Below are 23,434 nucleotides of genomic sequence, written 5' to 3'. Positions count from 1 at the left end.
AATAGGCCCTGCCTCAGGCTTTCATACATGGCAGACTGGGAAGACATTTTTAGGCAATCGCAACCCATCGATACCCGGCGATTGCATAGCTGCGGCGCAGATGTGCTAACAGAGGGAGCCCCCTCACTCTGTAAACCACTTATGTGCCATGGTCGCTCTTACCTGCGGAATTTAAAAGGTTAAAAAATCCAGAATCAGAGGTTCCTCACATCCTGGCTATTAGAGCAGGAGCTGTCCATTTTTAATGGCCGTTTGTCATCCATTTGCCATCCGCTTTTCTAAGAGCAGAATCCCCTGCCAGAGCATCGGCAATGCTCTGGCCGGGGATTCCGCTCCTGGAAAAGCCCCTGGCGTCACTATCCATATATGGACTGTGACATCAGGGGTTACTCCTGGAGCGGAATCCTAGGCCCCTGGCGTCACTATACACATATGGACAGAGATGTCAGGGGCTCCCACTAGGAGCGGAATCCCTGGCCAGAGCGGGGTGTGGGCGCTGGGGATTCCGCTCCTACCGGGGGCTACAGTGGTGCTATCTACAGGGGAAGTGCCATCTACAGGGCGGGGTTGCTATCTACAGGGGGGTTGGTGCTATCTACAGGGGGGTGCTCTCTACATTGGTGATGTGCTTTATACAGGGGGGGCCAGACAGAGCCCCTGACATCACTGTCCATTTTTTCTCGGCCGTTTTCTCGGCTCATCAAGTACATTAAAAAGCAGAGAAATAATTTTCTTTTTAAATGAAGTGCTTGCACGGATGTGAAAAACGCATGCCACACGCAAAGCACACTGATGTGCCACTTGATCAATTTGGCGTATCTTCTGACTGCCTGATCTACGTTTACTCTGTCTCTATGTTAGACAGCATTATTAAATCTGTCCCATTATGTTCCACTAATAGGTATGTAATAAAGTAGCATTTACAGTTATTTCCATGGAAACAGGTGAATAAAATATAGCCTTGCTAACTAGCGGACAAATGTTATTTGCTGTTTTATTTCGCACAAAGAACATAATATCATTTGCATGACTATGATGTTTTCTGTTAAGCCTCTTAAAGGGGTTGTCCCAGTACAGACATTGTTGTCATACCACTAAGTTATGCCATTAATGTCCGATGGGCATAAGTCCATACTGCTGACTATCCCTTTAATCACTAGAACGTAGAAGCAGTGGCAATAGGAAAGCATAGGGTGGCTTCTTCTCTTGTTAGCTTCACTTGGCTTTCTCCAGACGGCTGCATAGTCTGCCTTTGACTATAATGCGCCAACCATGTGATCTCTTGGGGTGACCAATGTCTATCCTGGCACAGCCCCTTTAATAGATCTATATCTCTTCATAGTTTGCTAAATTGTAATACATGTTAATTGTGTTTGCTTTACCATACCATAACTCTATGACTTCTGAATTATATAATTGGATAGATAGATAGATAGATAGATAGATAGATAGATAGATAGATAGATAGATAGATAGATAGATAGATAGATAGATAGGATAAATGATAGTGTTTAAATGATGGTTACGTGTTCATGCTTTTACTAATTATACTATTTTCATTTTTTTCCTAACAGAATCTGTCAGATCTGGTAAAGTCCTAAAACAAGATGTCTTGTAATGTTGCTGAAGACTACATATTCTTGTGCAGTGCACAGGATGCATGGGGCATCGTGGTGGAAACGTTGGCTGCAGCCGGGGTTGTGTTTACCATTGCTCTTATGCTAGCACTTCTTTTTATAGTGCCACGTATTTGTGACAATGTCAAACGGGCTTTGGTTCCTATTCAATTTATCTTCCTCGTTGGCACACTTGGAATCTTTGGTCTTACATTTGCCTTTATCATCAGACTGAATATCTATACTTGCCCAACACGTTTCTTCCTTTTTGGAGTTCTATTTGCCATCTGTTTTTCTTGCCTTTTAGTTCATGCCAGTAAACTAGTGAAACTGGTTCGGGGTGGACTGGGTATGTCATGGTGGGTGATGCTAATCACAGTCATTGCTCTATCATTTGTGCAAATTATTATAGCCATTCTTTATGTAGCAATCTATCTGGGAAGAAATATGGACCAATGCAATCGTATTCAGGCAAATCTTCCAGCACGTAACATTGACTTTGTGCTCATACTTATATATGTTTTGGCATTGATGGCTATCACATTTCTTATTTCAATGATCAGCATGTGTGGACCTTGTAAATACTGGAAACGACATAGTGCCCATATTTATATAACAATGTTTTTCTCAATTGGCATTTGGGTAACTTGGATTTCTATGCTACTAAGAGGAAATATATCTTTGGGTACTAGTCCTGCGTGGGATGACCCTGTGAGAGCCATAGCTTTAGTAGCCAATGGTTGGGTTTTCCTCATTTTGTACATGGTTCCAGAGCTTTGTTTGATGACAAGACACCAATCGGATTGTTCCAAACAGATTAACCAGCAACAACCACATCTTCTTCGGCAAACTGTTGGAGTAGACAATCGAGTGTACTCTCAAGAAGACTTAACCCAAGGTAGGTTTCTATTCATGTAAAAGCTAGTGTTTTTTTTACTTATCTTTGTTTTGCTTTGTATTTTACATTACCTGACACTCAGAGGCTGCAAGATTGCAGTAAAATAAGACCAGCAAATATTTTTTAGAAGTAATCGAATTTAAAACATGTCTGATATGTACTAGAAAAACACGCTGACATGTTAACTATAAACAAATATACCTTTTTTTTTATCATCTGAGCTCACAATACAGCAAAAAGCATGTAGTTACTCCCTACAAGAAAAAAAAGTGTTAATTCATTAAACCACAAAGTATAGTTTATGGGACTATCTACTGTCTACCACCTATGTCACTGAGTATATGGTGTTCAAAGGGGAAATACAGTCTTAATAATCTTCTGATTTATTAAAGATCCATGCGAAAAAAAGTGCATTTGTGAGGTTTGTAATCTCTGAACACCATTGGTTTGCAGAACAAAAGACTTCTAAAGAAATCTTATTCAACATTCTAAAAATAACCATACACTTAAGATTAGGAATGGTACAAACGATCAGACCATTACCAACATTATCTTTGCTGGATTTTTCCTTTAAGTAATCTGCCAGCCAACATGGGACATGTATCAATTTTAAATATTTCTTATAGGAAACATATTAGGCCCCATGCACACGAACGTGCTTTTGCGGCCGCAATTCCCCTGAAAATCCACGGTAGAATTGCGGCCCCATTCATTTCTATGGGGCCATGCACACGACCGTGGTTTTCACGGTCTTTGCATGGCCCAGGAGCCCGGACCGCAGAGAGAACGGGCATGTATTATTACGGCCGTGTTCTGCGGTCCAGGCTCATAGGAAATAATGGACGCGCCATGTGCACGGTCCGCAATATGCGGGCGGCTCACGGGTGACACTCTGCTGCCGGCCAACCCGAAAATCATGGCCGTGCACATGGCTACGGCCGTGTTCATGAGGCCTTATTGTTGGTACATATTGAAACACTGAACACATAATCTTGTATCATTTAAGCACTTGACATTTGGATGTAAAAATATTTTTGTGTGAATAAACGAACATTATATGACAATATGCAAAATGGACATTAGCCAAAAATGAGCTTTCCTCACTTTATTGGGGCTTAATGTTTAGAACGAAATACTGTGCAAAGTTTGAATAGTGTCTTAGCAACATTAGGCACAATTAGAAGTTTGTTAATTAGCTATTTCTTAGTATATTTTACGGGTCCTTATCATTACTTAATATGATTTTTCACTGTAAAAGATGGAGGGGAGTGTGTTTGGTAAAGAAGGAGCCAGGTAATAATCACCAACTCGAATTACTCCACTTATTTGTGCCTTAGAGAGGTTTGAACTTTATTTTTTGTATTTGTGTTATAAGTAAAAGAATGTTGAGTGGGGAAATGCATAAAAGCTAGTCAAGTGTAGACCGACTTTTGAGCTCATCGCCAATAAAACTTTTCATGACTCACATATAACTTGAACACACCCACGATAGGACAAGAATTTATTTTGAAAATATATATTTAAAAGGCAGGTGTTGCAGAGATGGACACACCTGCACTTTTTATGAGGTATGTGTTATAAATAGCACCAATATACTGTAAAATATATTATTATTATTAGTATTATTTTTTGTGCTATTAATTCCAGGGTACTGTACATATGAGAAGTGGTTTAAGTACATGACTTGAGACAATAAAAACAAGAAGTACAATAAACACAAGCTTACTATTTGACAGATTGGTACACAAGTAGAGAGGACCCTGTCCTCGAGGGCTTACATCTACAATGGAAGGGAAAATCAGACAGAAACGGTAGAAGCTTGTCATCTAGTAATGTAGTGGCAGCAGGGTTATTGCAGGTTGTAAGCCTTTCTGAAGAGGTGGGTTTTCAGGTTGCCTTTTAAGGTTTGGATGGTTAGAGAGAATCTAATGTGTTGAGGTAGGGAGTTCCAGAGTATTAGGGATGCAAAGGAGAAATCTTGGAGACTATGATGTGAGGAGCAGATAAGAGGAGAGCAAAGCATGTGGTCTTGTGAGGACCATAGATTATGAATTGGGAGGTATCTGCATATTAGGGCAGAGATGTATGGAAGGGACAGGTTGTAGACAGCCTTGTATGTCATTATTAATATTTTTAACTGAATTCGCAAGGCAATGGGTAGCCAGTGAAGGGATTGGCAGAGGGAAAAGGCGGATGTGAAACGAGAGGAGAAGTGGATTATCCTGGCAGTAGAGTTGAGGGTGGATTGGAGGGGTGCAAGTGTTAGGTTGGAGGCCACAGAGAAGCATGTTGCAATAATCTAGGCGGGTGGTATGTACTAGCACTTTTGTTGACTCGTGGTTGAGGAAAGAGCGGGTTCGAGAAATGTTTTTGAGGTGGAGGCGGCAAGGGCTTGGATGTGCGGTTTGAAGGAGAGGGCAGAATCAAAGGCTGATAATTCTGGTAATAGGGTTGATTGAGATAGTGAATTCAGTTTTCTAGTTGAGCTTAAGAACGGGGCGGAGAAGAAGGAGGATGTACATGTTAGACCAGGGGTGGGCAAACTTTTTGACTCGCGGGCCACAATGGGTTCTAAAATTTGACAGAGGGGCCGGGCCAGGAGCATTTGGAGGGAGTGTTTGGGCCGGATATACTAAAGCATTAAATGTAGTGTGTGCAAACCTCATAGCACAGTAAGAACACTACAACCCAATTTATTAACTGTCTTTCAAATGTGAAAAATAGCCCTTATCAGTTAATAAATTTGTCTCAAGGAATATGCAAGATATGGCATTTACATACTATTTCGCAGATACTGGGAGGAGGAAATGTAAATAGATTAAAATAACATACGCACTGTGATTTATCAAGAAAAAAGTTCTGTTGACTCTGTAAATTAGCTGCCAACCTCTGAGCAGTAGCCGCCCGTTCTTGTGTTGACTGCTTGCTAGCATAGTTTGCATGCTTCGTGGCAAAGTGACGGCTGATATTGTACTCTTTGAAAACCGAAGGGCTTAATGGTGACGTGAAACGAAGTGAAAATTAAAGTGAAATAAAGAGAAATACGCGCCACATTAACAACGGTCAATGTGTTTTGAGTGCGCCATCTATTGGGAAAACGTGGGCATTGCAGGGAAAGGGGAAAAAAAAGGAGGTTTTTACTATAATTTGGACAAGTTCGGCGGGCCGGATTAAAAAGCCTAACGGGCCGTACGTGGCCCGCGGGCCGTAGTTTGCCCATGTCTGTGTTAGACACTCTGGTACTCTGGATAGCAGGGAGGTGACATCTGGGTCAGAGAGATAAATTTGGGTGTTGTCAGCATAAAGATTTGATCACATCTGCGCTATGGCTCCGTTCCGACGTTCTGTCAGAGCTTTCCTTCGGAACGGAGTCCTACGCTATTGATTCAGTCAAAGCTCAGACGGAACGTCGGAACGGAGCCATAGCGCAGATGTGAACGAAGCCTAAGAATGGTACAGAAAACCATGGGAGTTTATGAGCTGTCCCAGGTGTAAATGGAAAAGAGCAAGGGTCCCAGGAGAGTCTAGAGGGACAACAACAGAGATGAGGAGCTGGTGTGTGAGTGGGAGACAGCAAATGTTCAGTTGTTGAGGTATGAGGAGATTCAGGAGAGGGCCAGAGAATTTGTAACAGGAGGAAGTGATCAACTGTGTCAAAGGCAGAGGACAGGTCTAGAAGGAGGAGCGCAGATTAATGTTTTAAGGCTTTGGCAGTTAAAAGATCATTAGTCACTTTGGAATCTGTGATGATCCCTATCCTTAGCTCACGTCACTGAAAAGGATGTAAACAATGGAGCCTACTAGATTTATCATGCAGATTCACAGTCACCTACTTTAGATTACAGACTTATTCTAAATCCCTCACATAGCTATCAGACACCCAAATCTAGTAAAAACCACTGCCCTCACATATTGAATTATTTAACCTAGGCAATAGGAGCTTAGAAAAAACAGGTTTAACACTTTGCTGGATACACCTACGTTAACCGATGCTATTCTGCACAGGATTAACCTTAGGTACTCACAGTATTGAAAGAGAAAATCCTAATCAAATGGGTAATGTTTCTTCGGAGAATGGAGTCATTAGAACTACAGGGAGCAACTTATTAAATTTTCAGGTTTCATATGCAATAGCACAATGTGTTACAAGAAAATAAAATTCTCATAATATACAGAAAAAAATTAATAATTACATTAAAAATAATAGTGCAAAACAGTTATAAAAATAAATGGAATAAAATAACAGAAGACCAAACACTCACTGATGTAACATATCCTGAACTTATTGTGGGGTATAACAGGAAAAATTGAGAACTTCTTCAGTGTAGAATCCCCCAAAGTCTGACACTGTTCCCCTCGTTTTTTGGTATTTTAAACCCATTTTTTTCCCTCCATTCCACTGGCTGGTGATGTCACTGAGAGAAGGTTGTTGACATGATATTGAAGTGTACTATTGCCCTTATCTAGTTATAGTTCTATTAAGAACCTCAAAAATGGTAATATCTCCTTGTAGAAATCTCCTTGAAATAGAATATCACCTGCAATCACCTGTGCATACATTTACCGATCATTTAGACTTCAGTACATTCAATCCTATCCACAAGTTCATTAATAAAATGATTTCAAATAATTGGGCCTAACACAGATCCTTGTGGTACCCAACTGCTGACTTTAGACTAGTTTGAGTGTATACTATTTATTACATTTTCTGTCCCATAACCAATTATTTACCTGTGTACATAAATTGGGCCAATTTAGACAGGGTAAACTTAGACCAGACAGTCAGAAGATGCACCAAATTTATCACAGTGGCGCACTCTATATAATAAATTTTGCACATCTTGCTAGACATGCTAGATACTTTCCTCTATCCTATACCACCTCTAGGTTGTCTTCGGTAATGACAGTTTTTTTGTGCCAAATTTTTGCACATTTTAAGCCACGACTGCCTTTCCACTAAGCCACACCATCTTTTCGAGAAACGTGTCCAGTGAGACACAAACCTCTGTGCACATTTGCTTCATAAATAGGTCTTAAACAGTTTAAGAACTTAATAAGGCCCATCGTATCATTCCCTGCCACTCTGCGGAGGGCAGTAGTGTTGTGTGCGAGCGTGTCCAAGATGCTGTGTTTGATTCAATAAAGAATTGCGATCATGGAGGCCTATGTACGCACAGACTCATTCACAGAAACACAGGACTGTTTTGCTCCTAAATTTCCGTTCCTTTCCATTCTATCAAAAAGCAGCATACATGGTTTGGTGCGGAAGTAGCGTAACACAGGATCCGTGGCTGATGCGTAAAAAAAAATAGTCAACCAGAGAGAGGAGAAGATTATAACAATTATTCCAGCAGGCGCACATTAGTAGAACAACATGTTGACGTGTACTGAAACAGCTTTGCATGAAGCCATGCGATGTGTCAGTTGTGCATGAGTTAAAGAAGGTGGATAAACAGAAGTGCTTGATGTATTGCAAATGGCTACTGGATATGGTCATAGATGGTCATTTGCACCTATTGCAATTCATCATATCTGATGAAGCATGGTTCTATCTTACCGGAGTATTAATTTGCAAAACAATAGGTACTGGCACACAGAAAATTCACACGAGCTGCACCCACAGTCACTACATGATCCAAAAATCTGCGTTTGCTGCGCAATTATAGTCACGAGGATTATGGATCCAATATTTTTTCATGCAAAGTCTACACAGTCGTGCACATGGACATCTTTGAGCAATTCTATGCACAGCCAACGGATTATGAGCGTGAGTATTGTTTCTTTCTACAAGGCAGGGCAACTTGCCAAAATGTATGGTGAGCAAAGGATTGTGGCCCTGATAAAAATTCCCTGTTGATGTTGAAAGGAGTGGAAATGTTGGACAAAAACAATAGCATGGTGAGTTTAAGGCAATCTGGAAGAATTTTAACCCCTTCAGGAGCCAGCCTGTTTTGGCCTTCAGGACCCAGACGATTTTTTCAAATCTGACATGTGTTACTTTATGTGGTAATAACGTTGGAATGCTTTTACCTATCCGAGCGATTCTGAGATTGTTTTCTCGTGACATGTTGTACTTTATGTTAGTGAAAAAGTTTTGTCGATAATTTTGGTATTTATTTCTGAAAAACACCACAATTTAGAAAAAATTAGCAAAAATTAGGATTTTTCTAAATTTAAACGTATCTGCTTGTAAAACAGATAGTAATACCACACAAAATAGTTACTAGTTAACATTTCCCATATGTCTACTTTATGTTTGCATCGTTTTTTGAACGTCCTTTTATTTTTCTAGGATGTTACAAGGCTTAGAACTTTAGCAGCAATTTCTCTTATTTGAAAGAAAATTTCAAAAGGCTATTTTTTCAGGGACCAGTTCAGTCTGAGGTGGCTCTGAGGGCCTTATATATTAGAAAATCCCCAGAAGTCACCCCATTTTGAAAACTTCACCCCTCAAGGTATTCGAATCAGCATTCACAAAGTGTTTTAACCCTTTAGGCGTTTCACAGGAATTAAAGCAAAGTAGAGGAGAAATTTACAAATAATTTTTTTTTTGCCGAAATTAATTTCTAATACATTTTTTTTTTGTAACACAGAAGGTTTTACCAAAGAAATGCCACTCAATATTTATTGCCCAGATTCTGCAGTTTTTAGAAATATCCCACATGTGGTCCTATTGTGATAATGGACTGAAGCACCGGCCTCAGAAGCAAAGAAGCACCTAGAGGATTTTGGGCCTCCTTTTTTTTAGAATATATTTTAGGCACCTTGTCAGGTTTGAAGAGGTCTTGTGGTGCCAAAACAGTGGAAACACCCCAAAAGTTACCCCATTTTGGAAACTACACCCCTCAAGGAATTTATCTAGGTGTATAGTTAGCATTTTGACCGCACAGGTTTTTCACTAAATTTATTAGAATTAGTCTGTAAAAATGAAAATCTACTTTTTTCTGAAAAAACATAGACATTTTTAATATTTACAAGAAATAATAAAGAAAATGCACCCCAACATATGTAAAGCAATGTCTCCCGATTACAGTAATATCCCATATGTGGTAATAAACTGCTGATTGGATCCACAGCAAGGCTCAGAAGGGAAGGAGCGCCATTTGGATTTTGGAGCATGGATTTTGCTGGATTGGTTTTAGATTCCATGTCGCGTTTGCAACCCCCTGGAGGGACCAAAACAGGGGAAACCCTCCAAAAGTGACCCCATTTTGGAAACTACACCTATCAAGGAATTTTTCTAGGTGTATAGTTAGCATTTTGTCCACACAGGTTTTTTGCAGAATTTAGTGGAATTAGGCAGTGAAAATTAAAATCAACTTTTTTTCTGAAAAAGCATAGAAATTTTAAATTTTTACAAGGAATAAAGGAAAAAAGAACCACAACATTTGTAAAGCATTTTCTCCTGATTACGGCAATACCCCATATGTGGTAATAAACTGATGATTGGACCCATGGCAGCGCTCAGAAGGGAAGTAGCGCCATTTGGATTTTGGAGCACGGATTTTGATGGATTGTTTTTCGGTGACATGCCGCCTTTGCAACGCCCTGGAGAGACCAAAACAGTGGAAGCCCCCCAAGTTACCCCATTTTGGAAACCCCCCTCAAGGAACTTTTCTAGGGGTATAGTGAGCATTTAGACTCCATGGGTCTTTTGCAGAATTTATTAGAATTAGGCGGAGAAAATTAATATCACAATTTTTTTCCACTAAAATGTTGCATTTTCTCATTTTCACAAGGGATAAAGGAGAAATAAACAACAAATTTTTGTAAAGCTATTTCTCCCGGGTACGGAAATACCCCACATGTGGTCATACATTTTTTTCATTATAAATTAATTACCCTTTCAGGACTGATCCATTTCTTGCTTTCTTATTTTCGTTTTTCACTGCCCGCCTTCCAAGAGCCATAACTTTTTTCTTTTTCCGTCAGTTGAGTGATATGAGGGCTTATTTCTTGCGGGAGGAATTGTAGTTTCTATTGATACCATTTAAAGTGCCATAAAAAGTACTGGGAAACTGAAAAAAAATAGGAAAATACAGTAATATAGGAAAAAAATCTGATTCCATTTTTTGGGGTTTTCGTTTTTAGAGCTTTTGCCGTGCGGTAAAAACGAAAACTACAGCGATTTTGGCTGTTTAAATTATTTACGTTTTTTACGGTGTTCACCGTGCGAGTTAAATAATGGTATATTGTAATAGTTCCGCCTTTTACGGACGTAGCGATATCAATTCTGTTTATTTTTTTACTTTACTTTTGAAGAAAAATGGGAAAAGGTTTTTTTTTTACTTTTTTTTCTTTCTCACTACTAATAACTTTTATTCTTCTACACATTTTATTAGTCCCGTTAGGGGACTTGTACCAGCGATCATTGGATCGCGGGTACAATATGCTGCGATACTAATGTATTGCAGTATATTGTTATTCTTACAGACTCCTGTAACCGCACGATCGCTGTTCCTGTCCGTTAGTCCTGGGTGTCAGCTCTAATACACAGCCGACACCCGCAGCGTATGGAGCGGGCTCAGCATGTGAGCCCGTTCCATACATCACCCCCGCACCATGACGTGCTATTAAGTCATAGTGCTCAAAGGGGTTAATGCACAGCGGATGGTGTGAATATTGCAATTTTGCACTGATGTGCCATTTTAGTGCATAATATGTTGTGCCCAGTTTGTGCCACTGAAGACAAATACCACATAAAGCGTTAAGCGGGTTCTCCCGGGTATGGTGATGCCATATATGTGGGCACAAACTGCTGTTTGGGCACGCTGCAAGGCTCAGAAGCGAGGGACGCCATTTTGCTTTTGGAGCGCAGATTTTGCTTGGTAGTTTTTCTGTTTGGGGTTTTGCTGGTATTTCAGTTTATAATGTGGGGGCATATGTAATCTGTGCGGAGTACATCAGGGCATAATAAGAGGGTATAAAAATTCGGTAAATAAATAATAATTCATAGATGTGTGGCCGGTGTCGCACTGATAAATGGTGTCGGATCTTATCCGCTTTTAGAAAACACTGCACATTTTTCATCGCCATATTTCTGGGAGCCAGAACTTCTTTATTTTTTCACCACCGGAGCTGTGTGAGGGCTTATTTGTTGCGGGACAATCTGTACTTTTCATTGGTACCATTTTGGAATACATGCGATTTCTTTTGATCACTTTTTATTAAAGTTTTTTGCAAGCCGGGTGACCAAAAACAAGCAATTCTGACAATGTTTTTTAGTTTATTTTTTTGCGGCGTTCACCGTGCACTATAAATGACCATTATATTTTATTCTGCGGGTCGATACGATTACGGCGATACCATATGTATATAGGTTTTTTTTATGTTTTGCAGCTTTTGCGCAATAAAATCACTTTTTTATAAAATAATTTATTTTCTGTCACCATATTCTGAGAGCCGTAACATTTTTTTTTTCTGTCAAAACAGCGGTGTAAGGGATTGTTTTTTGCGGGACGGGTTGTAGTTTTTATCGGTATTATTTTCGGGTACATGCGACTTTTTGATTACTTTTTATTCTCTATTTTGGGAGGGGTGGTGACCAAAAAATAGAGATTCTGGTGTAGTTTTTTATTGTTTTTTTGGGGGGTGTTCATCGTGCGGGAAAAATAACATTATAGTTTTATAGTTGGGGTTGTTACGAACGCGGTGATACCAGATATGTGTACTTTTTTAACGTTTTAATTTTTTTCCAATAATGAAAAATTTATTATAGGAAAAAAATGAAGTGTTTGTTTATATGATTTATAACTTTTAGTTTTATACTTTTTTTAAAACATTTTTATTATCTTTTTTTTACTTTTTTCACTTGTCCCACTAGGGGACACTTAGACTTGCAGCTTTGATCGCTGCTGTAATGCATTACAACCCCCAAGTAGTGTAATGCATTCCAAATGTCATTGTGACGTGACAGTCACACTGACAGGAAGTCTCGGGGGACCGGCCGGAGGCTGCTCCGCCGAGGCTTCCGTACATGGCAACCCGGAGGTCAGTGTCTGACCTCCGATTGCCACGACAAGCATCGGTAGCCCCCACGATCACTTCGTGGGGGCTGCCGATGTGCTTCAAACCACTTAAATTTATGGGGTTAATTGCCGAAATCAGCGGCGATGGTCCGCTGACCAGCAAGGCTGGAGTGTCAGCTGTCAGGGACAGCTGTCCTCCCAGTTTCCGGACACTGTCCGTTAGGACAGTGTGCGCCGGGAACTACTCCGCAATAGTACGTCTGGATGCGGGAACTAACCCCTCTGCAGGACGTACTATTGCGGAGCAGCGCGGCAAGAGGTTAAGTTAGGGTTCCTTAACGGAGAGAGCCTGTAATTGGCAGATGTAATGGGTACTTAAAAAATAACTTTAAAGGAAACCCATCTAAGCTCAACTTCTTGCAGAGGTTCAAAAGGTGATGACATTAATGCCACAAAGACAGGTGACGGGTTCCAAGTTGGAACAGGAGGTTTCACCTTCGGCCTTAGCCTCTTCAGAGATTTGAAGAATCTACAAATCAAGGGATTATGAGAAAACTAGCCAATTGTAAGAGCATTAATTGCTGACACATGAACTTTGAGTATATTAGGTTTTAAATCTTTCCGAAAACCCTCTTTCAAGAATTTAAGAATTTGTGGAACTTCCAGAGAATCAATATTCTTCTCTGAACACCAACTGTGTAGCTTATTCCGCATCCTACCATAAATCCTATTGGTAGACTGTTTTCTGGAAGCTATGAGAATACTCACTACCTCCTCTAACAAACCTAGACTGGATTTCTTCTGTCATATTCCAGGCCGTTATAGAGTCTCTTTAACTGTGGATGATGACAATTCTTTTAGAGCAGCAAATCTTTCAGCAGAAGTAGCATCCAGAATTCTCCTCTCGATAGCTGCAACAGTATCGGAAACCAAACCCTTCGCGGCCAAAAAAGGTGTTATTAATATGACTCTTGGATATTCCTGATTTATTTTCTGAAGAATCCTTGGAATCATCGAAACTAGAGGAAAGAGATAAAGGAATCTTCCCTTCCAGCTGATGGAGAACACATCGAGCACTGACATTTGGTCCACTCTTCTAAGAGAGCAAAACCTGCTCATCTTGCGGTGTTGTCTTGTAGATATCCCATCCCTTTCTTGAGTGCTTCATATCTGAATAATGGTTTGAAAAAAAGATTGGTTCAGTTCTCATTCTGCTGGATTCAACTTCTGGCGACTTAAGAAATCTGCCTAGAGAAAGAAACTCCCTTTGATGTAAACCACTCTTAGATCTTGAATATTGAGTTTGGCTAAACGCATCAAACATGCACATTCTTTCTTTAGGGGTTCCTCCCTGCTTGTTTATGTAGTAAAGAGCCGCTAGATTGTCGATTTGAATTAAGCCACATTTCCTTCTGATCACTAAGAAGAAAAATATTACAGCAAGTGTGAAGGTTTTAGATCTTCAAAAATAGATTGTGAATATATTGTGACGTGAGTTATCATTTAAATGTATTTCCCAATTGACATATTGAGAGTAGAAAGCCACCATCTTAGATCTTGACGATTTTTCCCAGATTGAAATATTCCTGTCACAACGTGTAAAGATCTCTGACTGTAATGATCTGAAATGGGCTTTTGCTAAAGGCCTCACCTGAATAGAAGCTGTAAGAAGACTTAGGGTACTCATGGCCAGTTGCAGAGTGGTTTGGAGCTGAAGAATTATCCATCTGATCCTCTATTGAATAATGGAAATCTTGTCTTGGGGAAGATACGTCTTCATGCTTTGAGAGTTCAGAACGAATGCCAGAAATCTCTTTTGGTGAGTTGGGGAACATCTGACTTTTTCCAATTTATTAGAAAGCCGTGATCTTACAGGCACTCTGTCACCAACTGGATGTGAAATTGGAGGTACTGACGAGATGAGTCGTCCAGATATGAAACTAGGTGAACCCATTACTGATAAGCTGCCAGAACTATGATAGTCTTCGCAAAAACTCTTGGCACTCCAGAAAGCCTAAATGGTAGAGCCCTGAACTAATGTAACTAATGTAAGATGTGTTGATTGAACTTGGCATTTGTCATAAATTTCACTGATGGAGGATGACTGAACGCTATGAAATTCCCTAGAATGTTTAATTTCCGGCACCCATCTAACTGTAGTAGCGATAGCCAATGTTTTAAAAATATCTTTAACCATGCACCAACTAGAACAAGGAGAGTGGCATCAGAAGTCATTATTGTCATGTGGCAGGTTGATTAGAGCCTTTTTTTTTTAGATGATTTAATTGAAAATCTACCTTTTCAACCCTGTGTCACGTTTGGGAAATCTTTTGGGACAAGAGTTTTTTTTTACCTTGAAAATTTTGGTATTTGGAGTTATGGAAACAGCGTGGCTCACCGTGCTGCACGGTTTCCGTGACTCTCATTCACTTCTATGGGAGTTCCAAAAATAGCAAAACTGGCAGAGGGTAGGACTAGGGTCAGGGTGCCCCTTTCTAGAGATATGTGCGTGTCCCGGAGGTTGGACTTGCATCTATCAGACTTTTTATTAATGTACAAAATGGGAATACCACTTTAAAATAAAATACATGTCTGACTGTAGCAACTTATATTTGATATTTTGATGTTTGATATGAAGAATTTTAAATTATACACTCAAGTGATATTTCAGGAATTCCTATAATTCTGTACATAAGAATGACCGTTAAATAGGGAGTACATCTACCACTTAAGTTTCCTAATGAAATGAAAGATAAGATAGATGTACAACTAAATAATAAGTAACTAGGAAGGAAGTCGCTGTTTTCTGTGGTAAACTGTATGTATGAAAATAAGTTATGGACACACCTATGAGAAAGGAATTATCAGTAAACTAGGAGTGGTAGCATGAATAAATGCTCTCTTGTTCTGAAGGTCCCTGTTTCCTATCCTATGAAGTTCCAGTCGTAATTATAATGTTGTTGTAAATATGTGGAATGTTAACCCCTTCCCGACATTTGTCATGAGTATACACCATGGACAGCTAGTGCTTCCCGCACAATATAGTGTACTTGCGACAGATAGATGGCACAGTCTCAGAAGCTGAGCCCGTGCAATCAGCCGCGGGTGTCAGCTGTATATTACAGCTGACACCCTGCTGTTACGGCAGGGACCTGAGCTAGCTCCTCAGCATCTGAGGGGTTTGTAGGGAATCGGTATCCCCGGATCGAGATTGTGGGTGTCCAAAAATGGTACCAATAAAAACTACAGACAGGCTCTCATACAGCTCCATCGACAATTTTTTTTAAAAGTTATGGTCCTCAGAACATGGCAACAGAAAAAAAAGTAATTTTATTGTGCAAAAAGTTGTAAAACATAAAAAAGAAATATAAATTTGGTATCGCCAGAATTGTACTGACCTACAGAATACAGTTAACATGTCATTTATAATGTATGGTGAACGCTGTATAGAAAAAAATAAAATAAAACTATGCCAGTATTGCTGTTTATTGGTCACCCTGCCTCCTAAAAAATAGGATAAAAAGTGATCAAAATTTTGCGAGTACCCAAAATGGTACTTCAGCTCCTGCCGCAAAAAACTAACCCTCCCACAGCTCCGTGGACTGAAAAGCAATAAAAATTATGGGTCTCGGAATATGGCGACCCAAAAACATGATTTTTTTTTGTATTGTCCTAAGGAAGCAGATACAATTAAACGTGGCAGTCGCCCGGGTCCCCAGATGCCCGATGTTTTGCGACGCCACTGAGAATATGTGGCACGGGCCCCCTCATGCCGTGGGCCCAATAGCAGCCGCTAGGGCTGCTACAGCGGTTATTATTTATATGCCCTAATAGCCCATATGGATAAGGGTTAGCTTTCTGAGACAATTCCTTAAAACTGGCTCTAGTGTGTGTGTTTGAGAAAGAGAAATCAATGAATGTACTGCGAAATATAAGCACTGGTATTGCATTTTAGTGAAGATTACTTCCTTAAAAAGCCTCAATGTCTAGCCTGTTATTTTCCATGCAGGTATAAGGGGAACTCTGTTGTTGTGGGTGAGCTTCATCAGGATGTACAATTTTTTGTAGAATTATGCAAAATAACTTTTCGACTGTTTTTGTTGGAAATGTCTGCCAACAGTTTTGTTCTTTTTCATCATTCAACTATTTTGTTGCTTTTTAAGAAACAGTATTGGGAGGCAGCATATTTAAGTCTCTACAGGTCTTTATTTTTATAAATTAAATTATTAATGGCCTCGAGCTAATTCTTTGTACAGATCTGTGATATGGCCCCTATAGCTTGCTAGGGGCCAAAAAATGTTCCTTAATGTGCCTCAGATTCTATAGTGAAGGAAATAAGTATTTGATCCCTTGCTGATTTTGTAAGTTTGCCCACTATCAAAGACATGAACAGTCTAGAATTTTTAGGCTAGGTTAATGTTACCAGTGAGAGATAGATTATATAAAAAAAACAAAAAACTGAAAATCACATTGTCAAAATTATATATATTTATTTGCATTGTGCACAGAGAAATAAGTATTTGATCCCTTTGGCAAACAAGACTTAATACTTGGTGGCAAAACCCTTGTTGGCAGGAACAGCAGTCAGACGATTTTTGTAGTTGATGATGAGGTTTGCACACATGTTAGATGGAATTTTGGCCCACTCCTCTTTGCAGATCATCTGTAAATCATTAAGATTTCGAGGCTGTCGCTTGGCAACTCAGATCTTCAGCTCCCTCCATAAGTTTTCGATGGGATTAAGGTCTGGAGACTGGCTAGGCCACTCCATGACCTTAATGTGCTTCTTTTTGAGCCACTCCTTTGTTGCCTTGGCTGTATGTTTCGGGTCATTGTCGTGCTGGAAGACCCAGCCACGAGCCATTTTTAATGTCCTGGTGGAGGGAAGGAGGTTGTCACTCAGGATTTGACGGTACATGGCTCCATCCATCCTCCCATTGATGCGGTGAAGTAGTCCTGTGTCCTTAGCAGAGAAACACCCCCAAAACATAATGTTTCCACCTCCATGCTTGACAGTGGGGACGGTGTTCTTTGGGTCATAGGCAGCATTTCTCTTCCTCCAAACACGGCGAGATGAGTTAATGCCAAAGAGCTAAATTTTAGTCTCATCTGACCACAGCACCTTCTCCCAATCACTCTCAGAATCATCCAGATGTTCATTTGCAAACTTCAGACGGGACTGTACATGTGCCTTCTTGAGCAGGGGGACCTTGCGGGCACTGCAGGATTTTAATCCATTACGGCGTAATGTGTTACCAATGGTTTTCTTGGTGACTGTGGTCCCAGCTGCCTTGAGATCATTAACAAGTTCCCCCCGTGTAGTTTTCGGCTGAGCTCTCACCTTCCTCAGGATCAAGGATACCCCACGAGGTGAGATTTTGCATGGAGCCCCAGATCGATGTCGATTGACAGTCATTTTGTATGTCTTCCATTTTCTTACTATTGCACCAACAGTTGTCTCCTTCTCACCCAGCGTCTTACTTATGGTTTTGTAGCTCATTCCAGCCTTGTGCAGGTCTATGATCTTGTCCCTGACATCCTTAGAAAGCTCTTTGGTCATGCCCATGTTGTAGAGGTTAGAGTCAGACTGATTAATTGAGTCTGTGGTCAGGAGTCTTTTATACAGGTGACCATGTAAGACAGCTGTCTTTAATGCAGGCACCAAGTTGATTTGGAGCGTGTAACTGGTCTGGAGGAGGCTGAACTCTTAATGGTTGGTAGGGGATCAAATACTTATTTCTCTGTGCACAATGCAAATAAATATATATAATTTTGACTATGTGATTTTCTGTTTTGTTTTTTTATATAATCTATCTCTCACTGGTAAAATTAACCTAGCCTAAAAATTCTAGACTGTTCATGTCTTTGACAGTGGTCAAACTTACAAAATCAGCAAGGGATCAAATAATTATTTCCTTCACTGTATATGGAGGCAAATAAAAGAAATCATGGTATGCCATATTACAAAGATTCTCCACTAAAAACATTGCTTACAGGGGAGAATATAGTGCCTTACAGAGGCACTTTATGGCAGCACACGAAGGGCCTACGATTCTATAATATGGATATATAGGCACTTAGTGTCCCACTACAAGGTCTATGCACCAGCCTGTGCATTAGCTTATAGACTTCACATGTTAGTTGCACATTTTCTGTGAGTATATAAAGGTCAGTAAAAAAGACACATTTGTAGCAGTTCATAAGTTTGTATCAATCAGAAAAAATATTTTTCCCGTCCTCCGAATGCTAAGATTTTTACTTTTTCTATACTTTCAGAATTACATCACCAAGTCTCAATTCCAGCATACAATAAAATTTAGGGCACAGAATCTAAACATTATCTCTACTGTACAGCTGAAAGTTATCTATTGGTGCCTGGGAACAGCAATTTCAGGGTGGGAAGAGGTCGACTATATTGTTGTTCAATAGGATAAATGACACAAAGTCCACAGAAATGTCTGCCTCCATAATTGCTTCTTTATTTAAACATATTTCTAATTCTAGGAATATCCAGAAATATTATTTTCCATGTGTGTAAATGACAGTAACAGTTATTTAGCTGCTGGCGTTCCGTTTACTTTATTGTTCTTTAACCTTTGTTTTCTCTAAACAGTTCAAGATTCTGGAAGGAGTTCACCGTCTTCTCTTCCACGGTTTGATGCAACGCTTGCAATGAGAGTGAGTATTAATCCTAAAATAATGTTTACCGCCACCTAGGCACCTAACCTTATAGTGAATCTTTATCCTTGAAAACCATTTCGAAATATAAAAATCATATTCATATATCAAAATAGATCCTTGATTCTGTAGAGATATATTTCTCAAAATATCTTTATGGTCGGTTCTTTGTTTTTCTGATACGGAGAACCAAATCACTTGCATAGACATACAGTTAAAGCGTACCTTCACTTTTAGTGTGTGCACTATAAGGGCTAGTCCACATGTGGCATAAATACTGCCGATTTTCCGCAAGGTATTTTGTTGTGGAAAATTCGCAGCATAATACAGTAGCAGAAGAGTGGATGAGATTTCAAGAAATCTCATCCACACGCTGCGTACGTGATATGCAGAGATTCCGCGCACAAATTGACCTGCGGTGCGGCTTTTTAATCCACATCATGTCAATTGTGGCGGCGGAAGCCAGGAATTTGTTGCGGGTTTTCCCCATTGAATTCAATGGGGATCTAAATCCGCAAAAGTCAAGTGATGCGACTTTTACGGCAGAATTATTATGGAGCAAAAATCGCAAACTTAGAGGTAAGTATAAGGTGATTTTCTTTTTTCTAAGGTTCTGCAGGCCAACCTCCAGGAATGACGTTTCATCCCATGTGGCCACTTCAACCAATCACAGACTGTAGCGCCAGTCAGATGGGATGAAACATCATCCCAGGAGGCCGGCCTGGATGATGTCAGAGGGCTGACCTCCTGGGATGACGTTTCATCCCATGTGACCACCGCTGTAGCCAATCACAGGCTGGCTGCAGCGGTCTCCTGGGATGAAACATCATCCCAGGAGGCTGACCTGCCAGCAGGCCGGCTAATGCTGCAGTTTTCCGAAGTGGACATTTAGTGCGAAAAACTGCACCACAATTTGGTGCGGTTTCTCGCCCTGAATTCCCTGCGGCCACCAGGGCAGTTACGCTGTATACCTTTACGCAGCGTATCCACCCCGTGTGAACTTACTCTATTCGTTTTTCTAAATCACTTGTATTACCGATTTGGCTTCTAGCGGCAGCATGAACTGTGTAAAGTCGTGCTGTCGGCTGCTCATAACTGTGCAGTTGGAGACAGAGGGTCCAGCTTGTTTCCATGGATCCAGAACGTATCCGTATAGCGCTAACGGCCGTTCTGCATACGAGAGCCATGGAGACAAGCAGGGCGCTCGGTCTCCCACTGAAGAGATATAAGCAGCCAGTAGCATGGACTTTACACAGTCCGTGCTGCTGCTGCTAGAAGCCAAATCGGTAATACAAGTGATTTAGAAAAATTATTATAGTGAACACTCCTGCACTATAATCGTTTTTCACTGAAAGTGAAGGAACGCTTTAATATAAGATCAGGGAAAAATTCTGGCTGCATGCAGCAACCACTAGGCGGACCTTAGTAGCTCATTGAATATTTTTTATACGTTTAAGTCAAATAGTAAAACAGTACTATATGCAGTACGCTTCTAAGCCCCCCCCCCCTACTGGCAGCTGGAGGTAGGCAGGATATATATAAAATACACATACGCTGCGTGAAATTCACTGATAGTCTGAACGGCCCCATTCATTAACATAGGTCCGTGCGACGCGCGTAGCACGGACGTATAACATGTTCGTGTGAATAAGGCCTAATAGTAAGGAATCTCAGCAGAAGGATCTTGGTAATTTGAAAATATTTCCATGGTTATAGGTAGAAGCACTCAAAATAAATTATTATTGGGGAATTGTTATTTATGCAATTTCCTACATGTTTCTGAAACTTTAAAATATCATGGTCTAATGGGATAGAGTTTAATTAGAAAGTTGAGCATTTCCCATCCTAATTCATTTAAATATACGTGCTGTTTGGCTTGAAGTAGCAGATGTTTATAGTAGAACAATGTTTTGTGTGCCTGTCATCCATGGAACCCCCAAATTATATGCTTTTTCAGTCATTAAATCATTGTAATTTAATTATTTTGGCGCCTAGAATTCTACAATTTATAGCTGGAACCACCCTTACTAATAAAGGTGTTGCAAGGTTCTGTACTCAATGAATGGTATATTATAAGGAAGAGCAATGACTCAGGTCTATGCCCAACTATATCATTATTGCTGCCAATGTTTGTTCACATAAACAAATATGACGCCTGTCAGCAAGTTATATTGATAGCCTTTTTTTTTATTGCTATAAAAATAGACTTAGTAAATGTTACTTGCATGTGTTTGGGTACCACATAAGGTATTTGTAGATACAATTAAGCTGTTTGACCAAGATTAGAAAAAAGGGTCCTGAATCAGCGTCCCTCTTGTCCATAGGCTGTGTCTGGTATTGCAGCCCAACTTCATTTACTTGAATGGGAAAGAGCTGCAATAACAGGCAAAGCCCATAGGCAAGATTGAGGCTGTGTGAGGAAAAAAAAAAAAAAGCCTAAAAATAAGTAATAATCTGTAGATTAATCGGATATATATTGGTAAACGAGCATCGATCGACCATATACAGTAGCAAGTCGATCGGCGGTTGTTTAGCACCATTTACATGGAGCAATCATGTCGGTAGCATATCAATTGTGCAACAAAGAACGTTTGATAATTTGTTGGCGCTGGGCCCTTTTACTCAGGCCGATGATCGGGATTGTGTCCTCGATCATCAGTCCATCTAAAAGGGCTTTTAGAAATGCTGTAAATTGTCTGTAAAGCAAAATGAACACACTTTATAGATTACTGCAGCAATGCATAGGATACATAAGAAGATCCATGTCTGTTTTGAATCAGTCATGAATTTATTTCATTTTAAGTTGTCAATTTTTTTTAACTTTGTGCAAATTAGCCTCAAGCTACTTGTTAGTCGTCTAGAAAATATAATGGTAAACCTTGGCTGAAACCTTTTTTTTATCCATTTCCAGGATTTGGAGCCTTCAAAGGAGTTCTCTATACCTCGCCCTCAACAGCGTCCAAACTCATATCTGCAATATCGAACCCATGACTTGGGCCAAATGTAAACCTATATTGCACTGGACTTGCCCCCAGCCATCTGTACATGTTCTTTCCTCCAGGATATTAAATCATCAGCATAAACATAAGTACCAGGAAATTATAAGGAAGCCCTGTGTACCATTTTGCTAATAGATATTTTTTTTTCCGTAATCTGACTTTGTACAGGACGAGCATTAACGTCAGCAGGCAAATAAAATACAGCTAAATCTGTAAGCTGCAACACTTATTTAAATGTCTTGCAACACATGATAAATATCTCTAGCAACTGTGCTACTGTAATAAAGGTATTCTGCAAACATTTGTAACACAAAACTTTGTTGGCAGATATCGATAAATATGTCTCACAGCTATGCCCCCACCACACCATGCAACGTCACTTTTGAAAAACATTGTGCTAGAAAAGAAGCATTTTTCGACAGTTTTTTAGACCCTGCTACTCCAGATTTATGTATGCGACACATTCAAATATCGACCCCATTATCTCTCTACTTCAAAATGTAACAGACGTACAGGCAAAACCATTAATTCTGTTTCGATTTAAGGACTATAATTGGTATCTACAATAATTTCACAATACATCTTTAATGGGCTTGGATCTGCATTTTTCTGTTACGTATCCACTGCTTCCCTTAACACAGTCATAAGGGCAGATTTAATAAGACTGGTGTTTAATATACTAGTCTTTGCTATCTGCAGATTTATTAGGAGGCACAAGCCTCTAAAAAAAATCTGTCACATCTACCCGCTGGCAATGTGGTGACATAAAATAAAAAATAATTATACTCACCTCACCACTACTCTTCTCCCCTCCGTGTCCCTTCAGCGTGCAGTGGCTCATGCAAGGTCCTGACGACATGCAGCGTCAGTGCTTTATATACAACGCTGCACTCAACATTAACAGTTCTGTGTCATATACAACGTCCTGATGGTGGCCGGTGTCAAGACCATGTATGAGTCACCGCACACTGAGGGAGTCAGAGGGGGAAAGAAGAATGAGGTTTGTATAATTTTTACTTTGATTTATTTAACTGTCTGAAGCAAAGGAGGACAGTCCAATCTGGGGAGCAAGGCACGGGGCCCATCATGGGCCTCCACCTTTCTACACATCACAGAGTGAAATCTCAACCAGTTCCTAGCTGGCGTAGATTTCCACTATAATTGTCAAAGCAATGTGGCTCCCCTTTTTACAATTGTTGTGAGGCCGCCGAAAAAACTTTTTTGCCCTTTTGTGACTTTTAGGGCATGACCACACGTGGCGGATTTCCTCCGCAA

General features: G+C 40.1%; 1 protein-coding gene across 1 annotated transcript; it reads left to right on the top strand.

The window, feature by feature from the left end:
* Nucleotides 1-1,607: 1,607 nt before the first annotated feature.
* GPRC5D (G protein-coupled receptor class C group 5 member D) lies at nt 1,608-22,476 on the top strand. The gene is made up of 3 exons (XM_075832284.1): nt 1,608-2,514; nt 19,096-19,160; nt 22,072-22,476. The coding sequence occupies exons 1-3, from the start codon at nt 1,608-1,610 to the stop codon at nt 22,165-22,167; spliced, it is 1,068 nt and encodes a 355-aa protein (XP_075688399.1). The 3' UTR covers nt 22,168-22,476.
* Nucleotides 22,477-23,434: the final 958 nt, after the last annotated feature.

The sequence above is a fragment of the Rhinoderma darwinii genome, chromosome 7 (genome assembly GCF_050947455.1).
Source record: "Rhinoderma darwinii isolate aRhiDar2 chromosome 7, aRhiDar2.hap1, whole genome shotgun sequence".
Classification (NCBI taxonomy): Eukaryota; Metazoa; Chordata; class Amphibia; order Anura; family Rhinodermatidae; genus Rhinoderma; species Rhinoderma darwinii.
This window is presented reverse-complemented; position numbering and strand designations above follow the sequence as displayed.

What these genes read in the sequence shown, in the direction of transcription:
- GPRC5D (XM_075832284.1), top strand. Translation starts at nt 1,608, where the DNA reads ATGTCTTGTAATGTTGCTGAAGACTACATATTCTTGTGCAGTGCACAG. An exon ending in TCAAGAAGACTTAACCCAAG is followed by an intron (nt 2,515 to 19,095) that starts GTAGGTTTCTAT and finishes TTCTCTAAACAG; the next exon opens with TTCAAGATTCTGGAAGGAGT. An exon ending in ATGCAACGCTTGCAATGAGA is followed by an intron (nt 19,161 to 22,071) that starts GTGAGTATTAAT and finishes ATCCATTTCCAG; the next exon opens with GATTTGGAGCCTTCAAAGGA.